The sequence below is a fragment of the Etheostoma cragini genome, chromosome 9, assembly GCF_013103735.1.
Source record: "Etheostoma cragini isolate CJK2018 chromosome 9, CSU_Ecrag_1.0, whole genome shotgun sequence".
NCBI classification, from domain to species: domain Eukaryota; kingdom Metazoa; phylum Chordata; class Actinopteri; order Perciformes; family Percidae; genus Etheostoma; species Etheostoma cragini.
Genome location: NC_048415.1, coordinates 5,693,204 through 5,711,221, shown reverse-complemented (window position 1 = coordinate 5,711,221; position 18,018 = coordinate 5,693,204). Strand labels below are relative to the sequence as shown.

At 42.4% G+C, this 18,018-nt stretch overlaps 1 protein-coding gene and 1 long non-coding RNA gene across 4 annotated transcripts in view; one reads left to right on the top strand and one right to left on the bottom strand.

Moving 5' to 3' along the window:
- The window catches only part of LOC117950232, a 13,051-nt gene extending 4,115 nt beyond the window's left edge, over positions 1-8,936 (bottom strand). Inside the window, exons 1-2 of the long non-coding RNA XR_004657849.1 lie at positions 8,847-8,936; positions 5,402-5,404 (exon numbers count right to left, since the gene is read on the bottom strand). This is a non-coding gene — a long non-coding RNA (uncharacterized LOC117950232). The remainder of the gene's footprint in view (positions 1-5,401; positions 5,405-8,846) is intronic.
- syde2 (synapse defective 1, Rho GTPase, homolog 2 (C. elegans)) overlaps positions 1-18,018 on the top strand; it is a 45,838-nt gene that overhangs the window by 9,336 nt on the left and 18,484 nt on the right. For all 3 annotated transcript variants that reach the window (XM_034881054.1, XM_034881056.1, XM_034881055.1), the window contains exons 2-4: positions 631-926; positions 1,609-2,002; positions 14,175-15,316. In XM_034881054.1, coding sequence (XP_034736945.1) covers positions 631-926; positions 1,609-2,002; positions 14,175-15,316 — 1,832 coding nt within the window. The remainder of the gene's footprint in view (positions 1-630; positions 927-1,608; positions 2,003-14,174; positions 15,317-18,018) is intronic.

The following is an 18,018-nucleotide window of genomic DNA, read 5'->3' as shown; positions in this document are numbered from 1 at the left end:
CCCCCCGCTTACACACACACACACACACACACTACTCTCTGCTCTATTTCCACAGCTGTAATGCTGGCGGTTTCTCACTCTTTTTTTAAATTGCTGCTGTGATGGAATATATGCATGTGCTCAATCCCTCCATCTCCCTGTGATCTCTGTTGAATACGAAGCCTACGTATCCCCAAAGCTGACACTCCATTAATGGGAAATTACTGTGAAGAAAAGGGTGGCGATGCTCCGCGGGGACTGTGGTGGTGTGATTGAAAGTTTGACTTTTGTCAAAAAAAATGAAATTACATTACTCCGTCCAGAAGTTATAAAACATCCCAATCGATTGAGACAAAACAAAGACGCGGCTCTTTTTTCTGACTGACTAAAAAAGGCAGAGACAAAAGACAAAGGCAGAGAAAAGAGAAGAGATGAGGGAGGAAACTATAAAACTTAATGACATTCAGCATTTCCACACCTGTGGTTTCTCGATACAGATGTTTTCTTCAACCTGACAGGACAGGACTAGTCTGAGATTAAACATCAGATTTAATCCTTCACTACAGTTCAATCGTGATTATAATTGGTTGTCTTTTTATGCCAAGAAGTTGTAACTCTCACACTCTCTTTTCTTTTCATCCTACCCCTCAGCTTTTATTGAGAATGTCCAAACCCCCTGTGCTATTGGCCGGGAGGTGGGCAGGGCCAGTGAGTCGTTGTCATGGCAGCCACCGCTCACCACCATCACTGTCTCTAAGAAGCGTAACTGGCTGCAGCAAAGCTCCATCGGGAAGAATAATCACAGCACCAAGGATGAGCTGCAGGGAATGCTGGCAGCTGAGGAGGAGGGCTCCCACCAGTCCCCACCTCCTCCCAGTCCCTCTCCAGACCACCTGAGACCGTCTGGGGGAGTTCCGTCACGGCCGGCCCGCCTGCACCTGCCTCAGGTTAGCCTCACGGTCTCTCTGTAAGCAAGAATGAGATTTTGGATATATGCTTTTTCGCTTTCTTGGTGTTACAAGGCTTCAGGTATCGAATGATTCCCCCTCATTACAGCACAACTTGTCCTTCATTAATGGAATAATCAAACAAGTTTAATGTGTTAATTAGTGAGCTTTAGTGGTGCTGGTTGGTGTTTTTTTATACCTCTGGACAGAGCCAGGCAAGTTGCTTCTATGTTTCAAATCATAACTTTACCTGTAACCAGACATCAGAGTGGTAACAATCTTCTCATTTAACAAACAATTTCCCAAAATAAAATACTTTTTTCAATACCAATTTTTATAAAAATAAAAAGAAATTACAACAATTATTTTTTAGCTTCCACTATGTGTCCCCTGTCTCCCCCTGTGCTCAACGTGTCTCTATGACGTGTAACGTTAGACAGCCAATCACCAGCCTTTTTAGATCTTAGTAGAAACATGCTGGATGCTTATTGGCTCACTGACGCTGATGAGATTCACTCCTAAGGTATTGAAATTGGATATCAAATAACAAGGCATTTTTCAATACTCAATGCTTTAGAATCAATTCGGTCAGTGCCTAAAAGTATCAATTTCGGTAGCCAGCCTTACCCAAAATGTCAGAATCAGATTTTAACAGGACATTTTGGCTTCTGTCTTAATTTAGGTTAATGCCAGTCAGGCCAAGGTGTCTCCTCACCCTCGTAGTGTGGACCCAGCTGAGGAGAATGATGCAGATGATGAAGGAGAGATCTGGTACAACCCGATCCCTGAGGACGATGAACTGGAGATGTCTCACCGACCCTCCGTTCGGCTCCTGGTTCCCCCTCGAGCAGAGTCCCAGAGGAGGCCCAGCAGGGGAGGGGATGCGAGTCACGGTGGCAGGGACCTGGGGGTTGTCGGCGTTGGGTCGGAGGCGCTCGGGGAAAGCCTCAGTGGCGGTTTAGGAGATGGGAGTCAGGGGAATGCTGTACATTCCACAGAGGCACTAAATCTGCACAGACAGATGCTCGCGTGCAAACCTCAGGAGGAGGGGGGGCCTTCCACCAGCAGAGCCACAGGTAAGGCAAAAAAAACCTCATGCATACCTCCTCTCGTTTTTCCTTTCCTTCCCTTCCTTTTTTTTGTCAACTTCTTAAATACATTTTTTTCCGCACATTTCTGTGAGCTTTGGGGTCGTTTTGTCTCTCAGTCAGTCACTCTTGGCAGACTTTTGCTGTTGCGCACACCTTAAGCACAAATTACATCTGTTGAAAATGTTTCCAATCAAAGGATCAACAGACCTATTTAGCCGCAAGCATTCCCTGGCTTACTATAGCTCTACTCAGAAACATATAAAGTATTTAAGTTTAAGTTTAAAATTTAAGAATCTTATAGCACAAAAAATTCAGTTTTGCTGAGTTTAAAATCCAAAATCTCGCCATCCTAGCTCAGTTTATTCTAGCAGGCAGGAGCTGTGGCTGTGGCTGCCTAATTAAATCACACTATATCAGCATCCCTTATTACTTAACCAGTCTGAGAGCACGGTTCCCCAAACGGTACCTGTTTTTCCAAAACGTGTTTTCATGAATTGTTTTTTTATGAATTGCAAGCATTAAATCGTCACCCACACGGTTATGCAGCACATCATTAGAAAGCTTAAAGTCTTGTGATTCCATCAAGCCCCGCACAAAGCATAAGGTGACTTACAGCGGTTATAATCACGTTATGAAGTTAAGAAACACTGCACCGTTTCTGTCTAAATCGAGCGTGCATCCCTACCTTTGTCCTCGTGTCTTTATCCACAGCGGTGAAAGATATTCATAAACGTTGATTTCCTAAATTGCAAACACTCCAAGGAATTAGAATATCCAAGCCTTGTAATCCATAATCAGCTGGTCCCCTCACAATCTTGTAGTTTCTGGCCAAGTTTCGACGTTCAGAAATCTAGATAGTGCATCATTTCTCGGTTTTTATAGCTTGTTACTTTTTCCCTGTGCGGGCTAAAAAGAAGGTCGACACACCCTTACAATCTGTGGCTTCTGCAGATTGCAATGTTCCCAGCCAATAGCATCAGCCTATCAAGAGATACCCTCAAGCTAAGCCAATGATATCCCACAGTCCCCATTGGGCCCACGTGGGAAAGATGGACAGTAGATCCGACCACTTATAAGAGGAGGTCATAAAACTGGCATCCCTGTGTAGCCAATAAGAATACGAGTTGAATGGTACCAGACATGGCCAGAAAAAACTATTCCTGTGATCCCATTCAGCTGTCTGAAAACAAAAATATGGCATTTCACCATTTCATGAAATGATGATTACTTATTTCTATAAATCTATGTATGTACTTCTTTCAGACATATCTGTGAGGGATGTGGATGTGTTTTTGTATTTCAGAAGTTTTGTATTTAGCACTTTTTTGGCTTTTTTAGAAATAAGAAATAAGACAAACGCACAGACATATCTGTAGAAATACATTCATATAAAATCCATTCTATAAGTCATTTTTTTCTGGATTCTGTGTTGGAAATTCTGTGTTCTAACCTCTGTAGCCCTGTGTCAGTAAGGCCTAGTGTCACACTGCCACTAGAAACAACAAGTTGAGAGTGTTAACTTCCCATTGAACTCAGGGTCATCCCAGAGAGCCAAAGCATGTGGAAACTGCAGCACTTTTTTAAGGGTAAAAATGTAGGCGAGAAAATCATATATTTTCAAGTGGTTTTCTTAACTCAGACAGGCATTAGCCAGGAGGAATTTAACAGCCATTCCTCAGAGGAAATATTATCCATTTACCTGTGACTGCAGCTCACACATAGGGCTGTGAACTTGGTAAATTGGTGTTTCTGTAATGTTCTTTTTAGAACTCTTGCCTTGAATGCTTGGTGATTTAAAGTGCTGTTATCGTGTGTGAAGATACAAAAAAATAGATTCATGACCTGCAGAGTTTTAGAAAAATTAACACAAATGACTTGGAGAGCTCTCTGTATTCTTTTGATTTAGTTGGATTTGATTTGATTTGATTTATTGGGATCTCCATGAGCTGGGGCCATAGGCATCACTATCACATTAAAAACAACCACCAAAAACCACATTCAGTACTGAAAGAAAAACACCCAAAATAATAGCAAGACGTAACAACATTAATCCCAGCACATTACAACACCAGACAACACAGGACCTACTTTAAATTATTCCCTGGATGTAGAGATAAGATTGTGATATTGATTACTGATAATATGACCAATAAAATACACACATAACACTCTCAATGATACTAACAGCATTCCTTAAGTTTTAGCAATACAGAATATTGCTCAGAGGAGATGTTTTTTAAGTATAACTTTGAATTGAGATTTTCTATTCTCAAATGACATGACTAGGCATTGCATTCTAATTATTCATTGCTTTGTACACTAGTGTTTTCCCCTTTGTTTGTTTTTACCTTAGGTAATGTGAATCTGCCCTCCATAGCATGTCTAGTGCTATAGCCATCAGAACTAATACCAAGATGGTGATACAACACCCTTGCCTGTTTAGTTAGCTAGAATATTTCTTATAAAGTTGACTAATGAGGAAGTTAATCTATTCCTTACACTTAACCAGGATAGGCAGCCATGCATTGCATCAACACTTGATCTGAGTGGGCAACTTAGTAAACAACATGCAGCCTTATTCTGAGCAATTTGCAACTTCTTTCTAGTTGTTATGGCAGCGCCTGACCAAACTCCTGAACAGTAGTCCACGTGTGATAGGACAATCGTTTTAATTAGCCGGCTAGATTAAGAAAGCAAGGAATCCCGCCTGGCGAGCCTTTTCCATTGAAGCATAACAGGATTTACGCAGAACTCTGGTTGCCATGCTGTAATCCACGGTGAAGTGGACCTCCGTCCTTTCCATGTTCAGTGGTGAGATTCTTGCTGATTTTAAGATAAGGTCTCAATCAGTACACCTGAACCACACAAAAATCAGCACTCTTGGCTTAGAGTTGGTGTTTCCCAGAGGGGGGCTGATGCGATGCACTCTCATAATCTCTGGTTTATCTTTCATAATCTCTTGGGCATCTTTCAGTGTTGGAAAGCACAGAGACAGCTCATTGTTCAGATATTGTGGCAATAGAGTCCTCTTTTTCCTCTGGAAGGCCGTGAACACAAGTGTTATATCTCCTACTTCTGTCTTCAAGGTCCGCTAACTTAGCTTCTACTGCCTTTAATGATTTAGCGAGTGAACCAGATGAGTGCTCCACCTTATCTGTGCGCTTCATTAAGGTTATATAGTCATTTCGTAGTACTCCAGTTTCTTTTTTGAGAAATAATACATCAGACTGGAGAATATCAAGTTGTTTGTCAAGGCTGGCAAATCTCTTCTTTGCAATATCATCAGCTCTGGAAAAATGTTTTATCAATGCAATATCAATCAGCTTTCAAAGGGTCTATCATTAAATCAGCAATATCAAATTTCATTGTTTGAATTGTTTGCACGCTCTCAGCAGGCAGCCGTCTGTGCGCTGTTTTTTGTTGTGCGAGGCATGTGCCATAAACTTTTTGATGTCACTTGAAGTCTTTCTAGTCCAACTTTTGTTTAGTTTGAAATGTTATCCGGTTTGAAAATAAACAATTATTCTTACTTCACTGTAAAGAGTCGGGACATCAGGGAGATTAGGACGCAGCTGCACACCAGCAGCCATGCTTAGAGATTGTAGACAACTCGGGTCTACAGCGACGGCATAATTATGACAGCCAGCACACGGCTCCCTGTCTCTTAATAAGCTCAGGCTGATTTTACTAACTTCCGACTTTTTTGTTCTCTATGATGTGGCAACATGGTAGTTTGAACTAATTGGCACATCTTGAGCTAAGCCTATAATTACAACTTTTTGACAACACCTTTCTGTCGCACGCAACAGCCATTTCTAGTTGTAGAAGCACAAAGTGAGGCTGAATCGTTTGGGTACACCGAGCGAAATCTAATACTTAAGCTTGAGTGTTCACGGCTACAGTTTCACTACTGGAATGAAGGCTTGAAATGAACTCAGGAATATTTCCCCCTGAAATACTAGAGTTTTAAAAGTTAAAAACCAGAACTTGTTGAGACCTGTTCCTATAAATTAAAGAATATGTTAGGCTGCAGTTTTTCCACGTTTCAAAACAATAATCAGCACATATAAAGAAACCGTTTATCTCTCCGAGTGGAAAGTTTTTAACCTCTTGAGGTGTTGCATTCTTTTCCAAATCAAATCTGTCTGTGACAAGGACACAGGTTTGAATGGCTGCTGATAAACCCCTTTATCCTCATCCCGGCACTCTCGGACACCACATGTGGCTCAACAAAAACCTCACCATCCTGAGAGACTCTTCTTGTAGGATTAGGATTAAACTAGTCCTGAATGAGTCTCATTGTATCAGTACAGCAAAGGCAATGATCATAGCACAAGGAGCTAATTCAATGTACAGGCTTTCTGACTGCACCTTTTGACCTTTTCAGTCCTATTTTGCAGTCCAGATGAAATTTGCTGGTGTCATTTGGGCCTTTCATTCTGGGAAAGCAGATGAGTGGACATAATTGAGGTTTGAGTTGCTTATAACGTGGAAGAAATCTTATTCTGAGAATGTTTCATCAACTTTCTACCATTCAAAGACCTGCACCTCATTTACATCCTGTAATAAGATTATTTTGAATGAGAGTAGCAGGTCTGTGATAGAGTGGTGCTCTGACTGGTCTTCTGCTCCCTCCCTCCCGCTCCGGAACTGCCTCCCTCTCTGCTGCCTGTTGACTTTGCAATTGATTCCTGTGGGTTTGTCGAAGCCATCCCACACTTCACTGCAACAAAGAAGAGCAACAAGCCCAGCTATGTGTAATCAAAGAGGAAACACTTATTACTGGTTATTTGTGTGTGTGCATTGCGGGTGAAGTGGGCAAAATCAATAGAAACGGTAGGAAGGTTAAATATTCCTTTTGTTATATCTGTGTGTGTGTGTGTGTGTGTGTGTGTGTGTGTGTTTGGTGGTTGCTGTTAACTTAGTGTGTATTGGCCACTGAGTGACACTGCACTCCTCCTCCACTCACACTGGTTGGGAGGGTTGGAGGATGGTGGGCGGGAGGGAAAAGAGCAGTTTGTGGGTGCTCACTCCACCCTGCATTCAGTGTTCCATCTCTCCACAACAGGGTCAAACGGATAGGGGACATGGATAACTAACCACAACATTTCTATGTATCCTTTTGTGTATTTTTCACTGATTTGTCAGATAAACTGGACCTTTACGGCTCCAGTTTATAGAACCTAAAATTCTACACAGCTGATGAGCTGTCCACTCACAAACTGCAGGACAGCTTTCTGCATGCCTTTCTTAAAAAAGTAGGAACTGCAGCAATGTATAGTACAACAAAAATACAATGTTTTTTGAAAATTAAACCATGTAAACCTATTCTGGTACAACCTCTAAATACATTTACAAACTTTAAAATGGCCATAATAAGAGAACTTTGAATGGCCCAACCAGTTGTTTTGCATGTTTTAGCCCAATTACAAAAAGTTCAACCACAGTTGATTTTAATCCTCATGAAAGTGTGTACCAAAGCAGGAGACTAGGAAAGGCTGTACCAAACTAAACCTGTTGGTTGGTTGGTAGTAGCATCATTTTTACCGCCACAGCAAGCATCTACTGTGTGTTTGTGTGTGTGTGTGTTTAGGATACCTCATCATGTGTTGCCTCACCACATTTTTGAAAATGTATCCACGTCTCCAAGGGAATAATGGCCTTCAATGTAAGCTGCAACAAAGTCTTTTAAGTTCAGCCAGCCACAGTGGTGAACTCCACTATTTAAGTACCATCTTTTCTTCGTAAATATGAGCCAATGCAGACTCCACTTTAAAATATTTGACAGGCCTTTTGTTGATTGAGCGCAAATAAGAGTGCCTACTGAATTAATGAACCAGTGCAGATGTAGATGACTCTCAGCGACTATAGCTTTTCTCTGTTCGGCTGGCTGGTTCTTTTTCCCTTACCGGATACACTCTAGACTCCTCATGTGATGCCTATTGACTGACTTTTTGTCCATCTGAATGCTCTATTTGTATGGAGAATAATGATTGATGGACTTTGGGGGTGGTGAGCATGGTGTGTTCCCAATCTCTTGTTCCCTTTAGCGCCTGTTTGGGGAATCTGACTTGGCCAGCGCTCAGAATGGGATCAGAGCTATTTCTGTGGGTTGTTTTGGTCACGCTGGCTGCTGTGTTTGAGAGTTGGCCCGGGCTACTAAAGTTACATGAGAGTTCAAGCCTCTGAGCTCAAACCTGGAATCTAATCTCAGCTGACGATTGCACGGTTGGGTCTGGAGGAAGTCAACAACTTAGAGGAGCAACATTGTGAGAGCAGCACTTCAAAACCAGAGCAGATTCCTTAGCTTGGCGCTAGATGTGAAGTTCGGGTCACATAGTTTTCTCATGGCTCTTCCTTTCTGGTGTGTTCTTCATTTTATCACCAGAGCAGCTGTAGATAACTGAAAACTGATTCAGAGTAAATTATTTTTTACCCATGTACACTAATGCATAATATTTCCTTAATTAGTCATGTATGCATTGGAAGTCAAACTATTATATGTAGTTTAGTTGGTATATAATCTGATCCTGACCACTTTTTGATGACAGAGGTTTGTAACCCCTAAGCACTTTTAGCAGCCAAGACAGCGACACTAGAATTGTTTTCACCTCATGTTTGTGTGTGTGTGTGTGTGAGTGTGTGTGTGTGTGTGTGTCATGACAAAATGTGGTCTTGAGCGTCACTACTGTAGCGGGAACTACCACAAATGCGGTTTTGAGTACTTTGCCAGGTGTTATACAGATAGGAATCGTCATCGAAATAGTGTCAAAACTGCGCAAGATGCAGTCATGGTTTCGCATAGTAGAATAAATGTTGATGCCAGTACCGATACCAATACCGTGACTTCCATACCGGTTCCTAAATGTTGCTTTTTTCAATTCCAATTTTATAAAACAAAAAGATATTGCAACATTACACATTATGGCTACAAACTCTTTAAATTCATTTTTCAGCTCCCACTACGTGACGTGAGCCCCGTCTCTGTGTAATCTAAAGTTTGTCCTGTCTGCCTCTACGTTGGTGTTCAAATTGGGTATTAAATAACAACGCATTTTTCGATACTCCATGCTTCAGAGCCAATTCTCCAATGCCTAAAAAGTATTGAATTCGGTACCCAGCCATTGTCAATAAACATTTCAACGCAGTTAAGCTCAAAATGAGAGCTAAGTTTGAAGATAGGTCAACATTCATCACGTAGCTGTTAGTGCCTTGTTGTGTGTGTATTATGGCAGTGCAGCGAGGCCGGTGTGGCTGAAGGCTGTCTAGAATTAGCAGCCATTCTGTTGGTTGAGTTACAGCAGAGCAGGAATGCCTGCAGTGGTAGGCGAGCTAGGCTACCTCAGGGCTTCTTTGGCAGAGGGCCATGTTGTGCTAGTGAGAAGGCCTGCATGCTTGGATATATTAGCAGGGGTTTTGTAACCATTGTAATGAAACGCCCGGGCTCCCGTGGCCCCTGAAAGCCCTTCCAGCACTGGATGGTTTAGAACCAAAAGGAGGGGAAACGGTGCAGAGCCTCGCTTTCAAGTGAAAAAACTACAGGACAAGTATGCCATTCACCAGTTTATTTACACTCCCCTTGTTTGTCAGCACAACCTGGTCATCTGTGTTTTTACATTTAAAACACATTTGGCAGACATGCTTGTATGGACACACACACTCAAGTGGTTTTAAAGCGGTAATCTGGGACAGCAGATTATCGTCTCTCCCCAAAGCTTATCAGAGTATGTTCACTGTCTGTCTCTCTCTTTCTCTCACGCACGCACACAAACACACATTCTCACCTTTTTGTGGGCAAGGTGCCTAATATTGTTTCATAGGTGGACATGTCACATTATCTAACTATTATTTACATCTTGGTTTTGGGGGACATGTTGTTTAATGATGGAAGACACAAATATCAAGCATATTTTATAATGATCAAGTTGTCCTTTCACACGCACATGCATAGACACACCCTCCTCCTGCACCTGTCTGGTGCCAGCATTGTGGAAAGCCCTTGTCATAAATTCCTGGGTTGTGTTAAGAGGTGTCAGTGGCTGGGTGCCCGAGGAGGGCTGCAGGGTCATGGAGGGCGTGTGTCTGTGTGTGTGTGTGAGTATGGGGGGTGGGGTCTTTATTGTCTCTAGGCATGCATATTTACATGCACTCTCTCTTTGTGTTACAGTGATATGGTGAGTGCATTTGCGTGTAAAAACGTTGGGGGTGGACACAGTTACCCGGCTCAGATGTCACCCAGAGAAATGCAGACCTTTTGCCCTTTGACCTAGGAACATGGCCCTAGAGGGTTGGGTGTCAAACCATCGCCCCTGAACCTCAGATAGAGAGGTGTTATGTTGCTCTCCTGGCTGCTGCCACAAGGCCAAAGGCTACAGAGGACAGTGTGTGTGCATGTGTGTCATTAACTGATCTGCCTTACAGGACCAGTGGACATTGCCCCTGTTCATGTTTATTATCAAATTAATGGGACACCAGGAGGACTTGTGGAAACTGTTTTGGTTCTCACTCTTGAAGGCATATTACATACTTACATTTGAGAATCATCAACTAAATGGGCATTTATGTTGTCTTTTCTGGGTCCTGCATCTGTATTATTATAGCTATCACATATAGTATGATCCGGGAGTTTGATTAGATTTAGAGTCATAATATTGATAGTATAATTATGATATTGATATACCAACCAAGTGTTTTTTTTTTATTGTGATGTGCCAAACATTGATTTAGACTGGTTGGTCATTCTCTACGCTTGTTTTACTTATTCTTCGCTCAGATACATCAGGGAACTGTTGAGACTTTAGTCTTTTAGAATGTTTTTTATTTAACACTGATGCATATTTGGCATATTTTATGAAATGAAAAAAGTTCCCCAAGCTAAGATATAAAAAAAAAATTGATGTTCTATGCAATGAACTGTGTTCCTTAATTTGTGTGAACGCAAAACTTCCGAAACCATTTTTTTTTATCATACTTTGCTCTGAGTCATTAACTTGGACCACAGCATTTTTGTAAAATGATTGCAATATGATCATATCAACATGATGGCATTCCACTGAAAGTTGATGAATTATTGCACATTCTGATCCTGTAGTGTTTTCACATTAATAATGATGACTCCGTTTAAACCAGAGACAGGAGTGTAATGACTTTAATGATCAGTGGCATCCTCTTTGGTTACTTACAGCTTCTTTATGTGTGATATCATATTATATGTACCAAACATAACTATTGAACACTTTGGACAGCAAGTTCTGATCCATTTACAGTTTTGTAGCTATTTACAGTACATTGTACTTACTGTATATCATACATTTCATTCTCATTAGGACTGTTAATTCTGAGTACAATGTGTAGAGACATTAATAATATTGAAGAACTCAAAAGTGTTTTATGTACAAGGAATTTCTTTCCTGAAAACCTTGTTTCCGACCTGGCCAGGGCTCTCTGTGTACCCGACCCCACCCCAGATGTTGTTTGGACCCATGTTCTTCCTTCTCAGAGCGCCTCTGTGTCTATTATTGGCAGGAAGCCGGGACAGGGAAGGCTACTCAGCCAGGGGGAAAAGGAGGCTAAACATGGTTTGGTGAGGAATGTGAGAGAACAGCCGTGTTCATTTGTACATTCACCAGCCAGCCTTCCAGTCGACCATCCAGACCTCTGAGTGCAGGGACAAGGGGCGCCTTTGTCCCCCATCTGCCGGCAACACCCTGCCATGCTCCTGCCCCCCCCATCTTACCCTTCTCTCCATCCTGTTGCACCTCCTATGCCTCCCTCTTTTCCCTTGTGGGTCCTCACCCCAGAATAGTACAGCAGGTCCCCTCTGAAAATAGAGCTGGTGAGGTTGGCAGGGTCAAGCTCTCACTGTCTCTCTCTTCTTTCCACTTTGTAGCTCTATCTCTGTTTTTCTCCCTCTTTCTCTCTTACAAATCACTTTTTTGTTTCTGTTTGGTTATTTAGAGAAATTAATTTATCTGATTAAAAACAACAAAAGCATTTATGTGATAATTTTTAAATATATACTGTATGTATCTAGGCCAGCTAAGCACTTCTCTCAAGGTCCTTAGGAGGTAAACTCTTTTTGAAAAGTCATGTCCAGCATTAGGCTCACATGGGCCGATGCCCAGATATTCTCTCTAAAGTGGAAAAAAAGGCATGTTAGGAAATCTTATTAAAAGGGAAAATAGCTGTCGGGACCAGCTCAAGCTTCCAGTTGGGCAAATAGCAGGAGGCCCGTAATTTGACAAATTCCACTTAAATCACACTAAATGGCGTTGTGCTAGCTATTTCTCTTTTCTTGCCAGATTAATTATTTGGGTTAGGGTTAGGGGGGTTAGGGTTAAGGGAAGTGATGGTGACAGAGCTTCTAAGCAGTAAGAATAATAAGCTACATTGGTAGATTGTCATTTGTTGTCATTATGGCATTTACAGTCAGTACATACAAATGGATGGAGGTTGGATGTAGAGTGAACAGAAGGAATTATCAAGACATATTAACAATGTTATTAAAATGAAGACTATTTCAGAATAGAAACAGAGACAGCAGTTGTTAGTTGTAAACACAATGCTGACCAACTTTTAAGTGGATACGGCCTATTTACACATCCAGCTGTATTAGTAACATTAGCATTCATTTGGAGTTGTGTTTCCGTTTACTTGATACATATTTACTGTCCTTTTAGCTCTGGTTTGGTTTCCACTAACTCTGGAGGACTATATCTGTCTCTTTAGCAAATTTGCTAACTTTGTCTTTTTGCTGTTTTGGTGCTGTACAGGGAGGGGACAGTGTGTTTATCAAGCATCTGCTTGGCCAAAAATGACCCTGAGAGTGGTGAAAGGGAAACAATATAGTAAAGTTGCAGGCCTTAAAACCAAAACTACGAACCGCTCTGGTAGCTCACCTGGTAGAGCATGCACACCATGTACCAAGGCTCAGTCCTTACAGCTGCGGCCAAGGGTTCAATTCTGACCTTTGGCCCTTTGCTGCATGTCTTCCCCCTCTCTGTCTTTCTTTCTATCCCCCTTCCTGTGTACAACTATCCCATCGATTAAAGGCCAAAATGCCCCAAAAAATAAATAAATAGAGCAGAAGTAGGAGTAGTAAGAGTACTTAAGGGGAACTGGAGTCTGCTGATAATTCTTTGTGGGTCTATAAGTGATACCTTTTGACATTACACATTGGTGATTTGATTCATTTGTTTATATAAAAATATGAACTAAAGCAGTTTTAAACATTATAGAATTAATATCCCAGCCACAGAAAGGCCCTTGACGGATAAGCGACCTGTTGAAAAACCACATAAATAAAACGTAATGTCACAGTCCCATAGACTAAACAATGGCTGTCACTCCTGCGAAGAACTCTAGACCCTGACATTTCATGTTGTAGACATCTAGTTAGGCAAGAACTGCCGACAAGGTCCAATCCAAATGGATATTTTTCAACTTGAATAATGACTGAGTAACTCTAGCTCATCCCTGAGGCAGTTGATGTCTCTAGTCAGACATTTCCCTGCTTATAGACCACTGTTTTTCCTGGTGCTGCAGCTAAAGACCTTCTTAAATTTCCCTGGTGTTTGCGTGAATGAAGCCCACTTAAAGCAAAGGGGCCTCATGGAAACTCTATGATATTGGTGTCATGTCAGCAACATTTAATCATCTAAAACCCTGTCAAGGTTTACACACTGTATATAGACTGTAACTGTATTATATAGTGCTCAAGTGTTTAGGAAACATTGCCTGCTGAATGTGTCTCTTTCAGTGGATTACTGGGTTGCATGTCCACCTAATCACTTGATGATGTGCCATGAAGGTGTAGTGCTTTTCTGAGAGACTGTAAATTATGGCTCTTGCACAGTTTGCCTTTAGTGTTAGTCTTTTCTTTCCTCTGTCTTCACTGGACATCTGAACAGTTACTTCTAATCATGGAAGGGAGGTGGCTTGCCCAGTGAAACCAGTGATTACAAAGCACTTATGACTGGTGGTAACCATTTGTTCCTGAGAGTAATCCAAAATTTGCTTTTTAAATATTTTCCTACCAAAGAATTTGGCTGTAAAAATGTTTAAACTTTTTTACCAAGTGTCAACCAAAGAAAAAATCAAAATACGTAAGGCTCTCCTTTTAACCAGTTTTTTTCTTGCTCTGTTATTTCATCTGTAGATGGTCCTGACCTGCCCAATGCTGTCAGCTCCCCTCCTTCCAGCCCAAACCCAGCCAAGAAGAGCAGCTCCCTCAACTGGTCCTTCCCAGACAAGATTAAGTCCCCGCGCACCGTAAGGAAGATCTCCATGAAGATGAAGAAGCTTCCAGAACTCAGCCGGAAACTCAGTGTCAAGGGGACCCCGAGTAGCAGTAACAGCAACAACGGCAACGGAAGCAGTCACTTAGAGCCCAGAGCCCATTCTCCCCGAAACAACATGAGCAGGTTGGAGTCTGTCCCCCATTCCTCCGGCCCTCCCAGATTAGCTGCATCTGGGGGAGGGCAGGCTAGCCGTAACGTGATCTCACGCTACCACCTGGACAGCAGTGTGTCCACACAGCTCAGCTTCAGTAAGAAGAAAAGCAACGGCAGCTCAAAGTCTGCCAGTAAAGGTGGCTACCTCAGTGATGGTGACTCACCTGAGCTGGTGGCCAAATCTGGGAAGCATGGCTCTTCAGAGGGGAAGGGAGGGAAAGGCAAGGAGGCAGAGAGTGGTGGCGGAAACTCTAAACTCAATGGCACAGACTTAGACATTGATGCTTTCCGCCATTACAGCTTCACAGAGCAGCCCAAGTGCAGCCAGTTTATCTCGGGACTGATGAGCCTACACTTTTATGGTGCTGAGGACCTCAAACCTCCACGCATTGACTCTCGAGATGTCTATTGCGCCATTCAAGTGGACTCAGTTAATAAAGCACGAACTGCTCTCCTCCAATGTCGAACTACCTTCCTAGATATGGACCACACCTTCAACATTGAGCTGGAGAACGCCCAGCACCTAAAACTGGTGGTGTTCAGTTGGGAGCCCATGCCGAGACGCAACCGCGTCTGCTGCCACGGCACGGTGGTACTGCCTGCACTCTTCCGGGTGACGCGTTGCCACCAGCTGGCGGTGAAGCTGGAGCCGCGAGGCCTGATCTACGTCAAGCTCAGCCTGATGGAGCAGTGGCAGAACTCCCTCGATGGTGGGCCAGACCGAGACAGGGAGCCCCAGGTGTTTGGTGTGGAGGCGTGGCGGGTGGTGGAGAGAGAGAACACGGGACTGCTGGTGCCGCTGCTTATAAGCAAGTGCATCAATGAGATTGAAAAGAGAGGCTGCCAGGTGAGTTTGCAGACGGATAAAAGAGTTTGGCTTTGAAAAAGAACAACAAGCTATGTTTCTGCCAGAGCTGTAACTATTCCACATATTTGCTGGACATTAATTTTCTGTATTTTTTGTATCCCCCTTGTCATTTGTGTTGCTATGTACAAGAATAACTAGCATAGCCTTTGCTCAAAAGTCTGACCATATACTATATAATTAAAATTTGGCACATCTGAAGAAAATCAACAATGACCAGTCATATCCTTTAGCCCCTTAGCTAATGTTAGCAATTAATTGCGGTTAAACAAAGAAAGGGCAATTATGTAAAATAATCGTTACAGGCCTAGTTTCTGCTGGTCATGATAAGTGCCGCAACCTTCATCCATCTCTCCATCCTTCTTTGTCCCCTTATCCGGTGCCGGGTCGGGGGGGCAGCAGCTCCAGCAGGGGACCTCAAACTTCTCTATCCTGAGTCATATTAACCAGCTCCACCTAATCCCTCCACCTAGTCCTGGGTATTCCCTGAGGCCTCTTCCCACCTCAACTGGCTCCTTTCAATGCAAACTTTTGTTCCCTTATTTATTAATCTGTCTGTTGTTGTTTTTTAATAATCGATTAATACTTTATGTACTGTATATGTATGATATACAGTATATATACTGTATAGACATTATATGTGTGTGGGGAGATGTCTATACAGTCCACGTAGGTGGAACCATTCAAATCGTATATTGTCAGTTGAAAAGAGATTCATTTGAAAATACGGCTGGGCTGTAGGATACAATAATATAATGCACTTTGTATGAGATTTGAGAACATATATAGAGAAATAATCCCACATTCACAGCACCCTTTTAGCTCAGTGGGCCGTGAAATGGGTGCTCACCCTGCAGCCAGTTCTAATGCTGAATGACTGGCATGAGCATAATGGACAGCCGAGATGCATTGCACTTCATGATGTCTCGGAGCCTTCCTGGGGCGGCTGGCTCTTTTATTCAAAGAGTGGAAAGACTCAGAGTTAAGAGGCTGACATGTTGGTGGTGTTGATGGTGGGGTGTTCCCCTTGATCATGTGATCAATTCTTGTTTTGCCCCCCCATCCACATTTCATGTGCTCTTTGAAGCCCAGAGAGAGGCGGCGTTGTTTCTTCTAATTAGAGCTAAGACAGCAGCAGTAAAAGTGCCTGGCCGATGTTTCGGACTGATCACTCTAGGGGGGCATGCCAGGGGCAGCGGGTGCCTGGGGCCAACAGACAAACATTAGGCCTCTCCAAGGAGCATGTCTGTGAAATCAGACCCCGCCCTCTGCCACTTGTGCAGCATGCTGGGCTTAGAGCAGGAGTAGTAACAGCAAACCTGATGGTCACTTGTTTACAAAAAGTTCAGGTTTCATTGCATTTTTTTCTTTTTAGCAGATAATTAGTCTATATCTTTGACATTCCACTTCCGGGATTGAAATTCCACCAGATTTCCCTCATTTAGGCCGGATAGACGTTGCCTTGGGCTTCCTTTGTGTTGGCATTTTAAACTCTGGTTGAATAATGAGGACTATGGTTAACCTTTTCTCAGATCTCTGCAGGGTGAATCCAGACAGCTAGCTAGACTATCTGTCCAATCTGAGGTTTTGGGTTTAGAACTAAAACAACTTTTAAACAAAAACAAGTTCCTTCCAAGCCTATTTTGCAGAGGCACCGCAACTTTCCTCAGGTGCTTAGCACCACCCAAGATGATGGTGATTAGTTAAAAGAAATGCCAATACACAAGATCACATATTCCTCCCATCCCTGAATGCAATGGGGAGTAGCCAGACTCTGGCAAAGAAAGACTAGTAGGTAATGAGCCTGTGTATCTTAGGTGATTGTGCATTTGACTAGAGTAGTGAATCTCAAAGTGAGGTCTGTGGCACTCTGCACAGGTTCTCGGAAAAGTTTTCAGATTAAACTATTAGAATTTCCTTTTTTAATTTTTAGGCTAGGCTTCATAGTTCAACAAATGCATTTTATAAAATATAATAAATCATAGATTACGTTCTAATCTTACAAATCTATAACTCTTAGAATCTGCAAATATGTTTTATACATGTCCAATATCTTTCTAATACATTTACATTGTGTTGTTCTTACACATAACATAACTAAGACTATAGAAGTGTAAAAGAAATAGGCTACGACAATTTGTCTCAAGTGGCTAACTTCACGGCTGACCCGGTATATTCTCTTAATCTAAGGGGTCCTTGACTGAAAGAAAATTGAGAACCTCTGGACTAGATTACCAACTAATGATTGTTTTCAGCATCCATTAATCAGTCTGCCTCTTGTTTCTCCCTCTGGCTCTGTTTTTTAATCAGTCTCTGACACTATTTGTCTTCTTTCCCTCGCAATGTTTCAATTACCCCCCTCCCTCCTGTTTTGCTGTCTTTTTTCATTACAGAGATGCAGAGTAGACGTTGTGCAGAGTATCAGTCTGAGATCAAGTGTAAGGGCTCCCCCAGGTTGCAGGCAGACAGGGGTTAGGCTGGGGTTGACACCAGATCCCAGAAGAATTTGCAGGTTGTGTCACTAAAGCATGTACAGCCAGACATGCAGCGGTGTGCTTTTTCAAATCATTATGTGGATGTTTGATGAAAAGTGTCCTAAGGGCTTCTCCAAGCTTTTAAGACGATGGATGATTGTGGGTGTTTTGAAAAGACTGCACGTAATGTCTCTTAGACTGGAGTTATGT